At 46.1% G+C, this 20,590-nt stretch overlaps 1 protein-coding gene across 3 annotated transcripts in view; it reads left to right on the top strand.

Annotated features, from left to right (window-relative positions):
• Positions 1–20,590, top strand: part of LOC135411556 (T-cell activation Rho GTPase-activating protein-like) — a 49,600-nt gene that overhangs the window by 1,275 nt on the left and 27,735 nt on the right. For all 3 annotated transcript variants that reach the window (XM_064649268.1, XM_064649267.1, XM_064649269.1), the window contains exon 2: positions 6,646–6,734. In XM_064649268.1, the coding sequence (XP_064505338.1) occupies positions 6,646–6,734 (89 nt within the window). The remainder of the gene's footprint in view (positions 1–6,645; positions 6,735–20,590) is intronic.

The following is a 20,590-nucleotide window of genomic DNA, read 5'->3' on the forward strand; positions in this document are numbered from 1 at the left end:
AGACACATTTCACATTAGTGCATGCTGTGAACTCTGTCCCACAGCACCTGGTAGTCTGGTATGAGCCCAGGACCAAAGCCTTGTCCCCTGGGGTGTCTCAGCTGCAGCGATTGCTCCTGTCAATAGGGAGAAAGGCCCCGGCCACCAGCCCATCGATTTCGAGGCCAGAAGGGACCCTTACATCATTTAGTCTGACCTCAGACAGGAGCAAGGTGCTGGCTGGGCTGGCTGGGAAACAAAAAGAAAACTGCAGAGGACTGAATCTCTGCACTGAGCCATGGCATTTCTTCATGGCATTATCAGCTTTGATAAATAGATTTTTCTGCTAAAAATGAGATTATTGGCAGGGGCTTTCTGCATGGATCCCTTACACAGAGATGCATGGATGATAAGTAGAAGCTTCAGAGCTTCCAAATATAAAGCCTGGAAGATATTTTATGTGATAACTGATCTGGTTTTCCATTTTACCTCCTACTCTTCAAAACTAAGGCTGATGGCAGAAATGGATTATTTTCCAATGAGAAAGTGCTTACTTAAAAAAAAAAGAGAGTTAAGAGGAAAAAAGAGAAACAATTAACAGTTACATTTTCTTCAAAGTTGTCTGTAGAAACACTTTAAAAAATTGAAAATTTCAGATATGCATATTTTTCTCTCTCTTCTTCCCATTTCTTTCTTTTTAACCTCTCTTTATTTTTCTGTTTCTGAGAGATAAAAAAAAAAAGAAAATAGTAGGTGATTATTTAGCAGAGAAAATTGGGATGCTGGCTGCCCCAAGATCAATTTTTACTTACCTTTTTCAAAAGTAACTTTTCAATACACATTGAAAAAAATTGCCATTTTCTTTAGACATAATACAGCCCCAGTACTCCCATCCATAGCATCCATAGCATTTCAGTCTCTGAAAATGGAACAAGTTAGTACCAATAAGGCTCTTCACCTTACATCCCACTGTTTTTCATATTAACAATGTCCACAAACCTCTTGCAATGGCACAGGAATGGAGCATCACAAGGAAGTTCAGGCTGTGCTGGGACATGATCCCCTGAGGCAAGAAGGGTGACTCTATTCCGCAGCCCTGTGTATACATCAGTCCAGTGCACCATCTGCCACAGACCTCTGGGTCCTCCTGGGAGCTTGAGAAATGCGTATCTACAGCAGACACTCATGGATGTCTGGCTTGCATGATGTGGCAGGAAAAGGGACGACAGTGTTTGCGGTTAATGAGGTCCACTGCAAAGCTGCTTCCTGCAGTAATTTATTACCTTGGAAAGCAGGGGTGTGATGCCAGACAAATAACTGGGCCTGTGGGAGGTCAGGACACCAGGAAGGTAGGATCAGGAGGGTGGGAAGATGAGGGGGAGAACAACATCCCACTACCATCGCTGCTGTCTCCAGCAGCAATGCCCAGCAGAACTTGGGGGGGAAGGGGGGGATTTGTCACAGCTGGGTCTTGGAGAGCCTTCAGCAAGGCCCCTGTGGAGGCTCTAAATCACACTGATTGCACAGTCAATAAAGAAAATCTCATCAGTCCCAATAACCAGGCTGTCAGCTTTTAAACCTATTTAGATAAAGATCTGTTTATTATTGTGTTGTTAGAAGTCCAGAATAAGTGCATTGACTCGAGGGATGTTAGTGCCACAATGTAGGAAAAGAGTTTTAATATAGACCAGACAAAGGCAAATTCTACTTTTATTTATTCTATATAAGCCTGGACCCACACCTTGGGATGGCTAGTTTAAATTGAGTGCTGCTGCTGATTTCAGAGAGACCACTCTCTGCCCACGTTGATATAACTGAGACCAGAAATCCTCCTATTGTGTAAATTTGTAATTTCTTTCCCAGCCTGCCTGATTGAGCCAAACCAGCCCCTCACCTAAGGGAATATCTGCAGGGCAGCTCTTGCTGGGTGCAGTGGGGCAGCAGAGCACCCAACAGATCCCAGGAGGTTCATGCCCTGGTCCATGAAGGACAAAGGAGATGGTCAATGCCACCTGTCTGTGTGCCACTGGGAAATACTTACAGAGGATTGCCCATCTGGAATGTCAGCTAGTGGAACTGACTGTAGAAACAGCCAGTCAGAGTTTGCCTGCACTAATAGATTAAGAAGCACTTGAGAATTCTCCCTGGCACTGCAGCATAATTATCTATAATCATTATAAATTAGAATATCACACATAAACTGTTAAAGCCAACCCTGACACTTGCTTTGGGCCATGCCAAGTAGCACTGCCCTGCTTCACCACTGCCCTCTTTGAAGCAGCAACATCCTGGGCTGTTCCCAGTGGGGAGCAGAGCCCTGCCTCAGGATTAGCAGCACTGGCTACCACAGGCACAGCTGAGCCATGAAACCAGCAGCATCTGCAGGTGGTGTGGTTTGGCAGTGCAGCACCTCCATGCTTCTTATCCCCCCTTGCTGCTGACCTCAGGCAAGAGACAAAATTGGGAAGAGAATCAGGCAAAAGCTCATTTAAATGACTCGGTGCCCTCAGGAGCCTCTTTTTCTTCCCTTTTTGGTGGTCTGATGTGCTGGGGTGGTCACAACTGCCCCTGCCCCAGCCTCCTCTGCATGTGCACATGCAAGATGTGGCCAGGGAAATGAAAGTCCCTGGGAATTTCATTGTATACCCTGGGAAAAGCTGGTTGAGGAAAGGCAGGTTTACCTGCCAGCACAGCTCCTGGAAGCTTCCTGGGCCTCCCTCCCTGCTTCTGCTTCTGGTGTCTCATGCAGTTTGGTTTAAGTGACTATTTAACGTGAACTGTGTGAAATATCTGTGTTTCTGCCAGTGATGGATTTTTTTCAGGAGAAGAAGGAAGAACAGAAGTTTGCTGTTTTCACAAGGACTCTCACCTAGTGTAGTGAAGGGAGCAAAAAGGCTTTTAGTTTGTCCTTAAGGATTGTAGAAGTATGTTTTGAGATGGGGGGGCATTTCTTAAAGTTGTGAAGAAACAAAAGTCCAAGGTTTTAGAAATGGGATTAGTTTTCAGCTAGTGCTGGCCCTTGCTTGCTGAAGAATCTGGCCACCCAGAAGTCTCTTCAGATGGCAAAATCATGTCCCTGTATACACACTTTGAAAGGCTTTCTGAATGAGTAAAAACAAGCAATGCATTTGCTCCTATAAACCAGCAGGAAGTAGTTAGCTCATCTGAGGAAGACTGACTGAATTCTGGATTTTCAGGTTTTTTTTGGTGGAGTGCTTTGAGATAAGAAAGGAGATTTGACTTCTCTGCCAGTTTCAAAAAGGAAGTAATTTGGTGCCAGCATTGTTCAGCACTCTCAGTAACCTATATCCCACCACAGCCTGCAGAGCAATGGGATATTTTTTAGACTTTCCCTCCTGTTTTTCTGGTTATGGTTGAGTCTTTGGGGAGCTCTCCTTGTGGGTGTCTGGGATGAAGCCCTTGTGTGGTGCATGTAGGTGATTTCCTTAAGCAAATGGCTCCCAGGGAGTGCTTCTGAAATTCTGCCATCTGCAGGTGCCATCCTTGTGTTATCTGCTGTGTGCCTCAGAATGAGAGCAGGTCACAGGCTAGAGTAAGAAGGGCTGGAGTTAAACTTGCGGCAGAAACTGTGATATCCTCCATGAAGCAAGCAGAGATTTCTGTTAAGTGGAGGAAAAAACCCTGAAGAGAGAAAGTATGATGTACCTGATAGTCAACACTGACATAAATGTGATCAAATTCTCCCAGCTCTTGGAGCACAGGGCAAAGTTAATTTGTCTTCTCTGCACCTGCTGCAGTCTTTCAATAAAAATCACACTTAGTTTTTTTCCACCAAAGTAGTGGCAACACTTGGCAATAAAGTGCTTCTTCATGACATAACATTATTTGGTTCAATAAATCAAATAATAAATCCCTTGTATTTGGAGTGAGAGGAGGTACATCAGGTCTGATATTTTCAGTGGTGTCAAAATGTGTGTGTGTGTATATATGTAACTTGAAATATATAGCTCATTTAATCTTCTCTATATGTGCTTAATAGATGAAATTGTGGCAACTCCAGAACAACAGGAATAACAGCAATAGGAAGAATTTGCTTTACACTGGTTTGGGGAGAGGAACAGACCCATTCTTCCCTGCAGTGCAGCACTATTTCCTCGCCATCCTGGTGGCATATCGATCCAGGCACCATGAGCATCATGCTGCCACCACCTGTAACCTCCATCCCACCCTGGGTGGCAGTTGGGAAGGTTGTGTTTCCCTGAGCATCTCCTGCCTGCTCTGCAGAGAGTGTGCCTGGATGGTCCTAGGCGGATTCAGAAAAGGTTCCCAGCCAACCTTTAGGAGCCATGTGATGGCAAATGTTGCACCAGATTAAGAAACTAGTGTCTGCCCTCCCATGTGCATCCTGTTTAGAAGTCTGCACTGCACAGTCCTTGTGGGTTTAAATGGAGGCAGGGTGATGGACAACGCTGAGAGTTCTATGAGCTGATGTGGTCAGTGCTCATGATACAAGGGAGTAAGCTGGGGAGAAAATGGGCCTCTGCCTGGGTCAGGATTGATTCTCTTCCCCTGCAGGGTGCAGATATTTCCCTTGCTGTATCACTAAGCTAGTGTTTTATTCTGACACTGCAAAACCTGTGATGGCTAGACCGTGCCTTCCACACAAATGCTATTTTAAACTGGAGCTGGAGGACTACCCCCAGCCAGAGTCCTAATGGGCTCAAGCATGAGGACAACACCCTACAGCATCTTAAGAGAATAACCTTTTCCCAAAACACTTTTAACTCCATGAGCTATGAAGTGACTGCCGTGAGAGCAGCGCAGGCTTTGTCACGTACTGACCTTTTGTTGAGCAACTGAGTGTAGAAGACCTTCTGGTAATAATGAGTCAACACTTCAAAGAAAAGACCTGCTGCTCTGATAACAGACTCATGTACATAGTAAGCAATTTCAGTGTTCATTTCTTTGACTTCTGATTGTGTAAATTTAGGTATTTGTAAAAGGTAGGCAGCAAAAAGGGCCATGATAGTACAGGCAGGAATAAGCATTGCCTTCAGAAACCATATCCTCTGCAGGTATGAAGCAGTCTCACCTACTTCTGTCACACAAATTCCCACATCCAGAGAGGCCACAGGATTAAATATACCACTGTCAAACTGATATAAACCAGGAGTAAATTTACAAGGCCACTCCTGTCTTTCATTCTTCCTAGCAGAAAGTAGTTTTCTAATATCTCAAAGCAGTGCTGCGGCAGCTTCGTGGTCATGCCTGCCAGCACCTTTCCCTGCAGCCAGAGCAAGGTGACTTCTCCTGCTGCTGCTTTACTTTTTTCTGGTAATAACAATTGGGAACATCACTCATGTCCTCTGGGAAACTGCATTTGCTATTTTGGGTTACATGGGCTGGGACATCACGGGGATGGTCTCAGCCAGATGGACTCCCCATAATCCTTCACAGGGCTTGGTCTCTGACACCTTCAGGGAGGACACTGTGCCTGCCCTTTGTGCTGGGCTGGTTTGCACTGACTTGGTGAGATCTTGGTAGAGAAGATTTGCAGACCCCAGCAGCAAGGCTTGTTTGCCATTTTAAACCACGTGGAATGGTATGCTGCTAACAAATTTTCAGGAGTAAACATTGAGAGTTAGAGGTAAAAGCTGCTGAAATTCTGATGAATATCTGAAACAAAGTTCAATAAAAAGCAGATGGTGTTTTTAATCATTCTTTTCCTGCTCAGTAAATGAGGCCAAATGTTCAGAAAGTTCTCTGTAAATATATCACCCTGCTTTTCAAGTCTCTCAAAGAAATACTGAAATGTGACTTTAATACGACAGGCATCCCCCAAAGGGTGATAACCTGCCCTTTATTGGCCTCATGTCAACACTTGGCAGCAAGGAGCCATTTCTTGACTCTGATGCTCCTCTGTTGTGTCACTTGTTCCTAAAATAGCCTTGTTCCTTAGCACTCATGCTTGTGTTCAGATGGCGGGCAGCCACATAGAACCTGCTGTCCCAAAGCACAGATTTCAGGGATTTTAGGTCTTTAAGAGGCAGGGAGCTCCCCCATGGATTTGCAGGAGGCAGCTTACCCACTTCTAATTGAAACAAGCTTGGTTGCCTCTGCATGCTGGGCTCACTAACAGCAGCCTCCTCTCACCTTGCATAACAGAGTGTGGGGGTCTGTATCCAACCCATCTGCTCCACGGGCCTTTCAGAGTCAGTGCAGAGAAATGGGCACTTCTGGAAAAGGACATAGCTCCTGTTCTCCCAGGCTGGCTGCAGAAGTGGGGAGGGAAGAATGGTGTCCTACAAGTGTCCATGTCTCCCCACTGCCCGTAAAAGGAGCTTGGGTTGAGCAGCCACTGTGGTGCTGAGGTTGCTCTTATTTAGTCAGACACCTACCAGGGTGTCTCAGCTGGTGGCCCCAGGGTTTTGCCTACAGTGCTGCAACTGTGCACCTGCCTTGGCCAGTGCTGCTGAGCCTGGCTGGCTCCATGGGGCAGCAGCTGTTGTGCCAACCACTGGGAGTCAGAGCCTTGCCACTTGAGGGGAAATTTGGCAGCATCCAGGACTTAGGAGCACAAACAGACTTTATCCTCCTCCCATATACACTTTGTAGCAATGACTTCTATAAATACTCAAATCCCTCACCTTTGTGGGAGCTTTGCTGGAAAATGGGAACTGATAACAAACTCATTCTTGCTTTCAGCCCCTCAAGACTGTTCCTTCCCGCCGGTGTTCAGCACCATCGCTCTTATTCAGCAAAGGTTTGAGCAAGCCATGGTTGCCTTCAGCCAGGTACGTACATTGAGTGCCTGCACAGATGTTTGATGCCAAGGGGCAAGGCGGTACACCTTGGCTCACCCATGCATATATCATATGGCACCGCTGTCAGTGTCCTGCACTAGAGGACCTCAGGCCAGTCGCAGATGTGGGAGTGCACATGTGGTGCCTGGGGCAGCTGAGCTGGCAGAATCGTGAGTTCAGTGGGGGCTGCTGTTGTAGAGGGGATGGAGGAGAGAGCTGGTGGGAACTGCCCTTCCTGGCATTGGTCCCAGCTGATTTTCTCTCCCTCCCACCAGGCCTGTGTGAGCCCAGCAGTACCTGAGCCTCTTTCCTCCATCTCTCCCATCTCATGCCAAGGACTGCTAGTGCTGGCTCCTTGTTCATATTAGTTTCAGCTTGTTTTGTTGAGAAGCTTCCATTGGCAGTTTCCCCCGAAATGCATTTTGATTCTTTATTTTCCTGCTGTTTTTCTTTTGAGTAGCAAAGCCTTTAAAACAAGCAGAAGAGTTGGCTGTGATAGCCTTATTTTGCTACAGGTCACAGCGTACTTACAAAAACCAATGGGAAGTACCTGCTGATGTTAGTGGCAGTGACTCCTTCCTTTATTGAACTGATTTCCAATAAGCAGAACACTGCTATTTGAGCTGCAGCTACTTCACTGCAAAGCCCTGACTTCCCTTCTAATAGACACAGTGCAATTAGTCAAACAGCACTGCTAGCTGGGCATGGTGGTGTTGCAAGTAGGCTTATTATGTATTTAAAACAAACTCTTTCAGAGGAAAGGTAGGAAGGGCATCAGCATCTTGGATCTTCAGGTGCTGAAAGTCCAAGGCCTTGAGCACTCTTTGCATGGGAAATGGGGCAAGTTGTGCTGTACAAGCCCTTACTCATTAATTATTCTTCGGTTATATCTCTCTTCAGAGAGAGCACATTTTTTTGCATTCGTTTCTTGACATGAACATCAGGAGCTGTCAGACTGTGAGAAAGGCTGAGTTTAACACATTTTTCTTTTGCTGGAAACATTCCTGATTGAAGTCTGTACAGTGGCTCTGTGTGACACCTCCTGGCTTTCCATACAGCTCCATCTCAGAGCCCAGAATCATCCAACAGCCAGGAGGACAGGTGGAACTCAAACACCGAACAAGCACTCACTGCTCTGTTTTCTTTGATGCCATAATTTGCTAGGTGTTACAAGTGAAAAATACTATCACACACCCTACTCCACAAGTGCTACAAACTCCAGCAGCCTGCAGGAAAAGAAAGGCTGTTGATGTCTCTATAAGAAGGAGACAGCAGCATCCCTGTGTTAGCTCGTGATGGGAGATCAGCTGGAGGGGCAGTTGTGTCCCTTGTCCACCCCTGAGTCCCTGCCTCCTCCAACCTCTGGCTTTGGCTTTCAGAGCTGTCTGTGTGGAACAGACCATGCTGGGCAGGAAAGTGGTCCCAGTGCCTCATCCCCCCTTTGTGCTCAGTATGGTCCATTTCTGCAAGGAGATAGCATTTACCAAGAGCACAGAGCAAACCCTGTGGTGTAATCCATGTTGTTGCTGGAGCCATCAGATAATTTGCAGCTAGTGCCAGCACCTAATTTGTCTTTGCCCTGGGTGTATGGAAGAGGGAGGTGTGCTCTGGCAACCTCAGATTTTATTGCGGCCTCTCCAGACAAAGCCAGTTTAAGATATCTCAGCATCTGACAAGCAAATGTCAGATGCCAGCACTGTGCTGCACCTATTGTAGAAAACAGAGGGAGAGGGCAAGCAGCAGAACCAGGAGAAATATCCAAATAGCCAGTGGGACCCAGGTTTTCCTGTTTGTCCTTCAGGCAGTGAGCTGGGGCAGGGCAGAGCAGGAGCTGCTGCTCCTCCACGCAGCTGTTCAGCAGTAGTGGCTGCCTCCCTTTGCCCCAAGCCTTGCCTTCATAGTGCTCTCTGGGCAGTGTGGGCAGGAGGGCTGTGATGGTTTTCACACTCTTGGCAGCTTGCTCCCCTGGGAGGCTCCCTGCTTAGCCTATCCCTTGAGTTGGTGTTAATCCTAATAGCCTGGGTAGAGCCCCAGTTGCTTCATTGGCATGTGCCTGACAGCACTAATGGCCATAAAGACCTTGAATCAGCTCATCTCACAAAATGATGTATCATTTCCACTGAATACACTGAAATCAATGAATAGACAAAAGCTCTGAGGTGCAGAAGAGGCTCATGTGAAAGTCAGGTTAAACCGAGCTTCCTTTGTGCTGCACCCACAGTCCCTCCCCGAGACCTCATACCTTGTGACCAAGCCACTGGTGGCTTCACCATGACATGAAGCAATGGAAAAGGCCCACAAAGCCCAATGGAAAGAGATTTTTGTGTGTCTGTGATCAGCACAAATTAATCAGCCTTTAAATGAAAAATGTCTTTTGTATTTCAAAAAATGTTGGCATCTTGGGGAACACTCCAGACTTGCTACCTGCAGACACAGCCTAGAGCCCCTGAATCTATAGAAGCATAAATAGAAAAGCCTCCATTACACTTAATAGAAGGAAAATTGTCACAAGGTGGAATCGTTATGAGTAATCCACCTTCATAAAGCTGTCACCTTTCAGGATTGAGAGGAGTCACAGAGGGAATATTCTCTGGGTTTTTTTCTGTGCAGGCAGTAACCTATACAAATACCACAGAGCACTTACTGGAGCATTACTCTTCATAGCCACTACAAGCGAGGATGAATTTCACATGGGGGGAGATAGCCTTTGTGATTTGGTTGCCACACCTGTGAACCATCTGGTCCTGACTGTTCCCAATCTAAATGGTGATTTTTTTTTCCTCTTCCCTACAGAAGTTCACAAACAACCAGACTGGGCTAATGCAGGTGATTGTAGTAACTGAACCATAAGTCATTTCCAGAAAATTAATGAATTTATTATCCTGCAGATTCGGCTATCTAGAAACTAGTTCTCTCCAGCCCTCAAACCAATTCCTGCTTGCAGCAGCATGCAGGATACACTCTAATCAACTACTGCAGATCTAGACATTGAGTGAAGAGTTGGCTCATGAGAAAAAGTCACTGAAGTGGCTGCTTTCTGAACCTACCGAGCAACTATCAGTAGCATTAGGAAAAGATAAGGATAATCACATGGTTACTTTCTAATTGTTAACCAACAGGCCAATCAGAAATCCTTTGGATTTATGTTGGAGAACTATCAGGAAGTGACAAACTTCAGGAAGTGGGGCAAACCTTTTGCTTTAAAGCACACAGCCTTCATAGCAAACTGAGACCCTGAAGAAACATATTCCTTGGGATGTTGTCTAGAGAACAATTTCTGACAGCTGATGTTTATTTTTGTACCAGGCATCTTCTGTACCCTGAGGCTGAGTTTACATATTTCTCATTAGATTCTAACTTCATTGACCACTCCTGGCAGTGAAGATGTTAAACAAGGTGCATCCTCGTCTAATATTTATGGGGACAGGATTCCTACACCCACAGGTTTTTTACTGAATTTTCCACTAATTGGAAAGAGGTCAGTTGAAGAGGTCAGTGGACCCAGACCAACTCTTGCCATGACTGCGGGTGCAATTGCAGGAGGTGAGAGGAGCAGTGTACTGAAGACAACACTCAACTGGCTTTCAGGAGAGTGAAGCAAGTCTGATCTGCAGCTCTTATTGTGACATTTGGGAAAGTCATTTAACAACTATCTTGATTTCCAACCTGATAATGAAGCTAGCACTGTGTGTCCTTGTGGAGGGAAATGCATTTGGGGGATTCTTTGAACTGATAGAACAAAGAGTGAGGGAGCTTGGGCTCAGTGTGGTGTTTTCTGTGTTGCCCTGGCTCCTTCTCTTGCCCAGGCAGCCAGGTCTGAGCAGGGAGGCACAACATGTACTGAACTCTCCTACAGAGATGCTGGATCTCATCCCAAAACTGGAGATCTGATTCCTGTCATCATGCAACCACATTTATTTGCCTTTTATTCTTGCCATGCCAAGCTAGAAAGTTCAGGGAAGTATCTGCAGAGATGCAGAGGGGGTGAGTCATGCAGAGTCTGGTGGCTGACAGCAGAGACCCTTGTGTGGAAGGCTGCGATTAAAGGAGGTGGGAGGTTTCTTGCTGGCCACAGGACTGGAGTGGGCAGGTGTCAATGAGACAAGAGAAGGTTATTGCAAAACACAATCTCTGAAGGTGAAGTCAGTGAGGTTGCTGGTAACACTGCGGAGTTTTATGGGTCAACTTGAAGCTTCAGTTTCCTTTCCATACCCTCCTACTACTTCTTGACAGCCATGCTACTCCTGCCCTTCACTTTTTCTCTTCATTCACTTTTACTCACTTCCATTTTTCACCCTTTGTGTGCTTATACTAGCTAAATGCTTTAGCTCCCTTGTTTAACCACCTGACAATAGTACTGCGAGTTTTCTTTCATAGGCAGGCTGATGGGAAATTAATGAATAAAGAAGTAATACTATCATAGCACCAGCCGTGTGGAAGCCTAGTGGGCAGGGTGTTGCTTTTAGGGGAAGAGTAGGCATCCACCCCCTGCTCTGGTTCAGATTACCATCAGCATGACATTTCACCTCTCTGCACCACAAGTCCCCATCTGTAACATGGGGTTACTAATGCTACCTTTCCTCACAGGAATATGGTGACAAAAGGAGTAGTTACGAACTCAACACAGTGATGGGGCTGATTCATTTGGAGGTAGACATAAGACAATCAGGAACTGCAGAGGTCTGGAGCAAATCCAAAAGATGAGGTTTTTCAGAGTAAGACTTATCCCTTTATTAACTCTTAGCATAACAGGACTCTGATCTATGCGGGATCCCTCTTTTTTATAAGAAAAGTAATGAGTGAAAATACTTCATATTAATTGGGAGCAATTTCCTTGGGAAAGAGTTTTGTGAAAACAGACCTATTTATAAACACATAATAATGTCCCCAGATTCTCGTGCAGGTTGGTTCAAAACAATTCACAGAAATTGTTCCGATGAGAAACTCAGAGGCTGGCTGTCATTATTATAGGAGGTGTCTGCTTTCTTTGGAAATGTAACATTTGTGTTGAAAGAAAGCAACACTAAAAATATCACCCAAACTAAAAAGGTTCTCTCTGGGAAAAATATGTCATCGTTGTTTTTAGAGACCTTAAAACTTTCATTCTACCTATTCTCTAACTTTCATGTGAGCTCTAGAAACTTGGCCTGTGTGATTCCTCTTTGTGCTTTTGATAAATTACAGTCTTATGAAAGCTGCAATGTGAATGTATTCAATGAACACCAAAAACATGGTTTTGACACCAGGAAAGTTAAGCATGTTTTGAAACATTACCGACCTGACACTGGTTGATGCCACCACACACAAATCTGTGACTCCAAGACCAGTCGTTGTGAGCTATGATCAGATAAGTTCAATGTGGTAAACTGGGAGCTGAGGCATCTCCCATACAGGGATCAGCCTGCAGAGCCACACCGCTCCATGACAAGAGGTGTCCAGGTTGCAGTGGATCAGCCCATCAAGGCATACATGAAGCTTTAAAATGACTGGAGGGACTTCAGGTGTTACTGCCTTGTTCCTAATTGTCACCGTTCTCTGTCTGGAAGTTATAGACATCAGCAAAAGCTGGGGGGTGGTAACTCACAGCTCTGGTACAATTCTGCTACTTCTGTATTATGATGCTGCATGATGGGGTTCAAAGTAAGCTGGAGATTTCCCACTGGAGAAAACCTCGGAGTTGTTCTATTGCTCTGTTTCACCTGCAGACTGGTGGGACCAGAATGCTCATCATGTGGCCAGTGACAAGCAGCATCCAGCTGCTGGGAAGCAGCTGCTGCCCTCATAGATGCTGAACCGAATGGTTATTCCACACAGGGCAGAATCTGTGCTTCCACCAGCACATCTTGTTTAAAACAGTAAAACTTTTATTAGGTGTCCACGCATCAGTTGTAACCAGCTTATCTCTAAACAGCTAATAATTTCACTTTACTTGTAAATGAAACTCTGAGGCAAGCCAGAAAAGGTTTTCATGATCTTTCTGCATATACACAGCTATTCTCATCTATGTGCCAAAAGAAATGTGCAGCAGCACATACGATGTTGCTTTTGGACACACCTGAATCTATCAGCACTGCAGACATCTGGGCAAACTTTATTCAGAAATTGCCAGTGGTGCTCATGGGATGCTTTTAGAATACAGGATTCTGCATTTTTTAAAAAATGTTGCACCTAGAGAAGACATCAAAAGGATGGGGGCTTCAGTGCTGTGGCCCTGTTAAAAGACAGGTCTGAGAAGAGATAGCCTCAAACTGAGAGATTCACTGAGGAAAATCAGAAGCATTGCATTGTGGACTAATTAGCACCCATGACAGCTAACATCCTGTCTGCTGGTGGAAAGGAAACACGCTGTGGGCGTCCCAAGGCTGACATTCATGCCTGTCATTTTCCCCCTGTTGCTGTCGCAGGGTGGGCAGCACAGCTGGCAGTGTGCTGCCTTGCAGACCTAGTAAACTACCATCCCTTCTGCCTCAGCAGTTTTCTGCATGGCATTTGGGGCTGCACTCGGAATTCTTGCAAAGGCACATACAGCCCACTAACATTCAGGAGGTCCTGTGCTCCTGAACCTCTCAGGAGGGCTGGTAACCCTGGACATTGCTGGTGATGCCTTCAGAGCCTCCATCCAGGACCTCTCCATGTTCAGCAGCATGAGGCAACCCACAGAGGTCTCCTGCCAGCACATCATCAGCCCTGTGCTTGCCAGGGCACCTGCTCTGCTAGCAAACAAGATGCTGTCATGGACTTTCCCCATCGCTGGCACAGGATCATTCCTCTCAGAAGTTGTTCAGGTGTTGCTAACACAGCTCTGTCCAGGACAGCCAGCCCTTGCCAGCAGCTCCTTGACACCATCCGGAAACTGGCACAAGCTGGCTGTCCCCAGCAGACGTCTTGGATGAGGTCTCCTTGCTTGGCAGCAAAGATGTGGACTGCCCTGTGCCAGGTCATCCCAGAGCCAGCTCGTGCAATGTGCCAGCATTGCCATGGCCAGTGTTTGGCATCTCCCCAGTCACCGGATGAGGACACTATGAAGGACCACTCGCTGCTCTGAGTCCAGGACGTGGGCAAACACACTTTCCCCCCACTCATTTCATAGATAAGACCTGAGTGTGAGATTCCCTGGTGCTGTGAAAGTGCTCCAGAGGCTATGTCCACCATAACAGCAGTGTCTACTTCCTCTAACTGGGGCTGCCCTGTGCAGCACCTCGGCCCTTGAGCAGGTCTCATAGGATGCTCCTTGAGTAGCCCTGGTACATGGCTGTTTTTGGGGCACAGGGAACAACCTCGGCTTCCTCACAGATCCTGAAGATTTTCACCTTGGCTACCTGCAGTGCTCTCCCCTGTAGGGGTGGAAAGTTTCTTACCAAGCATGGAGGTGAAGCTGTTTCCTCTCAGAAGGCAGAGCACAGGACCTTTGTATGTTTCCCCTGTGTGCAAAGCACTGGCAGCAGACACTTTCCATGGCAGCCAGGCACCCTGCTCTGCCCTGCCCTGCTGGCTGTCCTGGAGACAGCTCCCATCACCTTGGCTGGTCCATGGAGAGAAGATCAGGGGAAAGTGCTGAACACTGGGCAGAAGACCTTTGGTAATGAAACCAGGCAGAAGAAGTAGGAACAAGCTAGAAAATGTCTCCCCTCCTCAGCCTGACAGGAAGTCCCCAGCCCTGTACTCACGATGGGTTGTTACTGTGACTGGGAGAGCAGGGGGACTGCTAACGCCAGCACAGAAACTGGCTATCCAGCCCAGGGAGGAGCATTTCAAAACTGCAAATTGCACCTGGAAAAAGTAAGAAATTGCACTAGCAAGAAGCAGGGAAAAAGCATACATCTCTCTTGTGGCATTCCTTGAGGAGTTTCCTATGAGTCCACTCAGTTCAGGTGGATAAATGCAATTTCCAGCTGCAGGAATCTGAGGCAAAGATGGGACAGATAATTAGTCTTTTGCAATAGTTGAAGGTGCCTGTATCTCAAGCCTGGCTGTGCAGACCCATGTGCAGACAGCAGCTGTGTGCCAACCCCCCTGCCCTGGGGAGCAGCAGCCCCTCTGGAAGCCCAGACCCACACCCAACCACCCACCTTCATTTCTGTGTCTTCTCAGCTCTGGGGTGAAGGGTCAAATAATCACAAACACAGAAGATTCTTTCTCTAAAGCATCTTGAGAGTCTGAATGACTTTTGCACTCGGGGCTTAGTGATGGCAGCCCATAGGCTTTTTGGAGAGGATGTCCCTGTCCATCTCCATATTCCTGTTCCCTAGGTTCATCTAGCCCTGCTTCAGCTATGTGTCTCCAAGTCCTTTGTAACCTTCCCAGGGAGACTCTTTTCCCACTTCTCGCACTCCATTGTATCCAGGGCAGACCCTTCGATGCCTGGGCTGCAGGATCCTCACCAGCCCTGGGTGAGTCCCAGGGTCGACCGGAAAAGCAAAGCTGTGTGAGTGTGCACCTGCTGGCAGTGGTCTTGAAGGTGAGCTCCTCTGCCCTGCAGCCACAGGTGGACATTGCTTATCTGCACAGACCCACTCCAGTGCCCAGAGCTGAACTAGGTGGGACTCCAAGCTAAAGCCAGAGCAAAGCTTGATTAAATGTTTCAGACTTAGGAAAATTTGGCATTTTCTTTTTCCACCTTACTTTCAGTCCCACATGATTTCCTGCATACCCAGAGGAAACTCACTTTGTCCTCCTCAGCATCCTCCCAGGGGGGAATAGTGAGATTTATGGGTGAACAAAAAGCAGATGAGAGCTGGGTCCTGTTGTTACCCCAGTGCAAATGTACGTGGCATGTCCTTGTGCAGCCCACTTGTGACAGTGGTGAGAGGCACCTTTGAGATCAGGGAAGATGAGCCATAGAGGGCTGTGGGGCCACCCCAGTGATAAGCCCCAGGGCTGAGTTGAGCCAATTAATGCTCATCCTTCCCTTGCTAAGGTCTGCCTGAAGCAGTGCCCATTCCCTGACAGGAAGTCTTCAGTGCTGACTGAAGCTAAGAGAGCTGTGCAAGTCTCATCTCATCAGAGTGAGCTGGCTCCAGGTTTGTTCGGAGATCAGCTTCAGATCGTGCCATGGTGTCAGCCTGGATGGGCTATTTCAGCCACCAGCATGAATGGAGCCAGAAGGTTTTGTCCCACTCCTTGCCTGTGCTCTCACATTTGGCAGGGCTTTTAAGTACAGTCATGCAGTTATCCAGTGCCTCTACTTCCAGGCAATCTCCTGCTAGCCAGGCCCAGGAGTACTTAGCTCCCAGGTTTAGCCAAGCACGGGTGCCTGCAGCCAAGGTCAAAACGGGTAAACACACTCAGACAGCTCTTACTGCATGACACCTACTACTCCTACTCTTTCTCTCATCCACATATCACCTCCCACAAAGAACCCCTTTACTTCAGTCTCCACAAAATTGGTTAATAGTTAAATGTCAACAAAACCTTTACAGTTCTCAGCAGCCCTGGAGCTCCCTGTTTGCACTCAGCTGGCACAGCAAGCAAGGGCTTGGGAGGAAGCAGCACATATGTGGGTGTGCTCCTCTCTTTGCACAAGAGAAGGGCATTATTGGAGCATCACTCGTATTTCTCATTCCACACGTGACCCTGCACCTGCTCTGTCAAGAAAAAGGGAGCTACGCAGGGAACAAACAGGTGAAGCTGCAGCTGGCTGACGTAGGAGAATCTTCATATGCCTTGAAGGCATGGTTCACAATGTATTGCTCTGACTCTGCTCTCTTTGAGATCCCTGAAGATTTGATTGTTACCTGACATGGGAACCAGGTGTAAATGTGATAGAAAATACATCTGCACTTTTTAATCCTCCATGAGAGAGGGCAAACTGGAAGGCGCAGGATCCCGCGTCGGTCTCAGCCCAGTGCACTGGAGGATTGTGACCACGGACCAACTCACAGTTTGCCAGAAGCAAATGTCCTTCAAGGCAAGTGCAAGTGTCTGTAGGCCACCCAAGCCAATGGACCCTGGTGTACTGCCGATAGGCCTTGTGTACTTGGGTTTTGTGTGGAAATACAACCCAGCTCCTGGACCTGTCACAGTCCCAAACACTAACCTCTTTTCTTGTCCCAGGCAGCAGTCACATCCTTTTGTCCCTTACTGGGAAGCTAAGCGGCAGGACCCTAGCCTCTGATTAGATCTTTTAAAACACAGGCATAGAATGAACTAGGGCTGAGGTGCAGTCACAGTGGTTCCCTGCTCCACATGGATTACTGGATTAATGAGAAGAGACCTGGTTGTGGAAATCAGCCCCATAAAAGTGCAGCATGAGGCAATACTGCTATTTTTGGCATATGAAAGAATTAGCAGTTGCTGAGATTTCGAGCGTCCAGTGAAAAGCAAGGGACTTGAGGAGCTCCCACTGGAGGATAAAGTCTGTCTTTGGTGCTTTCTGTGCATCACCTATCCATCAGTGGATGGACCATTTAATTTTAAATCAGACTTAGCCAAAAAAGGAAAATGCCATTTATTTGAGTGTCAAAATGAATGTCCCACTAAGTTGCTCAGCTCTGGGCAGGAGGAGGGATTTTAGCCAAACTCATTGCATCTATTTCTTACTGAACAATAATCGAGAGAAGATAATATGCATATTGTCAACTATTGTTTTTCTGAGCCTCTTGTATTCAGTCTGGCCCCACAAAACTCATCCAGGAGGATGCCTTATCCCTGACCTCACTGCATATCAACTGCATGCAAGCCCTTCTCAGAAATGCTCTTGATCAAAAAGACTCATCTCCTCTGAGAGTCAATTTCTACACCGCGTATCCATACACAGGAGTTTTATCAATATTATTCTGCCTGGGTATGAATTTGGGTTCCCACAAAACTGCAGGTGTGAAGCTGCTGTAGGACCTGGTGTCACCAGAGTCATGGGACAGCTGTCCCCACCTCTCTGGCAGCCAAAGATGTTGGCTGCACAGTGGTCCATGGCATCTATGGACAGACCTGTCTACTGGTGTCTGCATGGCCCCTGGCACCTGGCCTCAGCTTTTCTAGTGCTTTTACCCTCTGTGTGTTGGTAATCCATATCTTGCTTTAATTCAGATAGATGATGGAAACTGGAACAGGTTGCTTGTTTTAAATCGTCTTTCAGATGCTTATTAGCAAGACAACCATTTGTATGGAAGCTTTAGATACTGAAAACTGGATGTGACCTTTGGGTATATCAAAAGCAATTACCAGAAATAAGGATATTAATTTTACTTTAGGAAAGTGTTTGAAACACTGGAACTGAAGGACTTTTGACATGCTGGCATCTCTATTTTTTTTAAGGATTTGAAAACCTGATGAAACTGCAGAAAGATCCCTCAAAAACTGCTGCAGAGTTTGAAAAAACTCTTCAGAACAAATCTGGAGGATGTCAGCCCAGATAACTTACTACAAGGAAGATCAAATGACTCAGGGTATGTGTTCATTCATGTAGGGGAAAAAACTGCCAGAAGAGTCTCTTGAAAGGTGGAGAAATTGGCGTTAGGAGAAGTGGTAGCTGTACAAGCTGGGAAAAATAAAATATGGAAATAAACAACCATTAAGAGCCATTGTGAAAGTCTGAACCATGGCAAAAAAAAAATCAAGGTAAATGGTGGTCTCTGATGAGACCATAATGTAAGAGCCTTTTGGGGTGTGGAGGGGAGGTGTATATGTTAACTAAAAGCAGAAGCATTTTAATCAGCACACATTGCTGGCTGGGCTTCCTCCAAGACTAATCAGACCTAATTTCAGTGTGGACATGCAGCCAGACTAGATGATTTTGTGTACTCTTTCCTGGCTTTGTAGATGAACCTATGCATTCATGCTACCTGTTTTCCTAAGGAAAAAAAATATCTCTTCTGATTGACATTTCCTTATCCTTCAGTCCTCACTTAAGCATAGTTTCCATCAACCTCATCAAAGTGATGTTCACATACTCCTGCAAGGCCAAGGTCAGATCTTACTCTTGGCCCTTCATCCCAGGACTCTGATGTACCCCTTCCACAGCTTCATTGCAAAAATAAGGGACCAGTTACAGGAGAGGAAAAGAATAAACAAGCATCTAAAGGGTCCAAACTCACCCAGTCACATCTAGAAAGACAATTCCTCACTTTCTTGGGCAAGAAGGAATATTTAACTACAGCCAGCCACACTTTGCTCTTATCCACAGTTGTAAGGTTGGACCCATGGTGGCCTTGGATCACAGCTTCCCAGAAACCCAGTAATGAGCATTCATCTCCTCTTGGCTAACAGTAGCCCTACTTCTACCCAAGTAAATGTTTACACTGATTATGTCTCACAAATATCAAGTAAAATGGATTTTCTTACTTCTTATGTTTCTATTTTTTCATATAATATATCTAAAAATAATCCCTGAAACCCCCCTGCCTTAAGTGTTTCTTGAAAAATAACAAAAAAACCCAAGAAACTCTCTAGTCAGTTATAAACAGATGACGGGAAAATCCTACACTTGACTAACTGTAGTATTGTGGCGGGGCTTCGTCTTTGGGGATTTCTCAAAGTTCAACTTCTGCACGAGAGAGCTCAGAGCCAAACTGAAAGCAAAAGTCAGTCTCTGCTTGGAGCCATGCTGAGCAAACCACAGGTGAGCTGGGTAAATCTGCAACTCTGCTTTTACTGATCCACACCAAACCAAACAAACAGATCTTTTTGGTGCTGGCCTGAAGAAGAAATTTGAAAGGAGCTTGATTTCTTAAGAATAGCTACCCAAACTCTTATTTTGGCAGGCTACTGGGAACTTTCTTGTTGAAAGTGGAAGAAATGCAAGAAGTTATCTCACATTTCAAATAGTTGATTTTCAGCTGAGAAAACATTTTTTTTCAGTGAAAGCATTTTATATTCAGTTAAACTTTTTATGATGCAGAAGTCATTTCCAAAACAGTTTCAATCTTCCCTTCATTTTGCAAAGAGACAAATCTAACCTATTTTTCCTCAGAAAACTTAACCACTTCGACCCTGCCAGATGCTCACCATAGAGTGGCTGGGGGTAGCAGCACAGTCAAGCAGCCGCAGCTGCCCCATCAGCACCCCGCTCATGAACCTGGACCCTGCAAATGGGCATATCACTGCCTCCCTCCTCACCCCAGGGAAATCTGAAGGTATCCTAACTTCAGAGAGCTGGCTCATGGCAGAAATCTCCAGGCTATTATGCTTAGATTATAAAAATATTTCCCAGAAAAGTGGTAACTGGTTCTTTATTTGAAAAGGATTACCAGATCCCTTCAAACCGGTAACCTTCTCCTCATGCAGACCCCAGAACCTGCTGTGTCCAGGTTATAACCTGCTTAGACAGAAATCTGGTCCCTGTTCCACCCTGTGGTACCCTGATTTGATTGAGCCCCAGGCTCTGTGCTATAGTAAGCAAGGTTAATAATAATCATGCTGATGTCTAGACCAACAACATCAGAGGCAACAGAGCATGCCCACCCTCAGACCAGAAACCCAGCCTTTTTATACATATAACAGACTGACACAGTAACTTTTTCTTATCAAAGCAGTCAACTGAATCTATAGAATCAAAGAATTATTTATTTTGGAAAATACCTCTGAGATCTTTGAGTCCAACCGTTAACCTGACACTTCCAAGTCCACCATTAAACCATGTCCCAAAGTGCCACATCTACGCGTCTTTTAAATGCCTCCAGGGAGGATGACTCCACCATTGCCCTGGGCAACTTGACAACCCTTTCAGTGAATCAGTTAAGCATTAACCACTGGTTTTCAAATCAGCCATCTGATGTTTCCCGATTTATATGTGAAGGGTGCAAGCTTTCACTTCAGGAGAGTGACTTGCATAAAGTCTGTGCTAACCTTGAGGAAATCATCGTTATCCACCACTCTTCCACACTGGCTTCAGCCACAGGCAACTCTCCTCC

The sequence above is a fragment of the Pseudopipra pipra genome, chromosome 3 (assembly GCF_036250125.1).
Source record: "Pseudopipra pipra isolate bDixPip1 chromosome 3, bDixPip1.hap1, whole genome shotgun sequence".
NCBI classification, from domain to species: domain Eukaryota; kingdom Metazoa; phylum Chordata; class Aves; order Passeriformes; family Pipridae; genus Pseudopipra; species Pseudopipra pipra.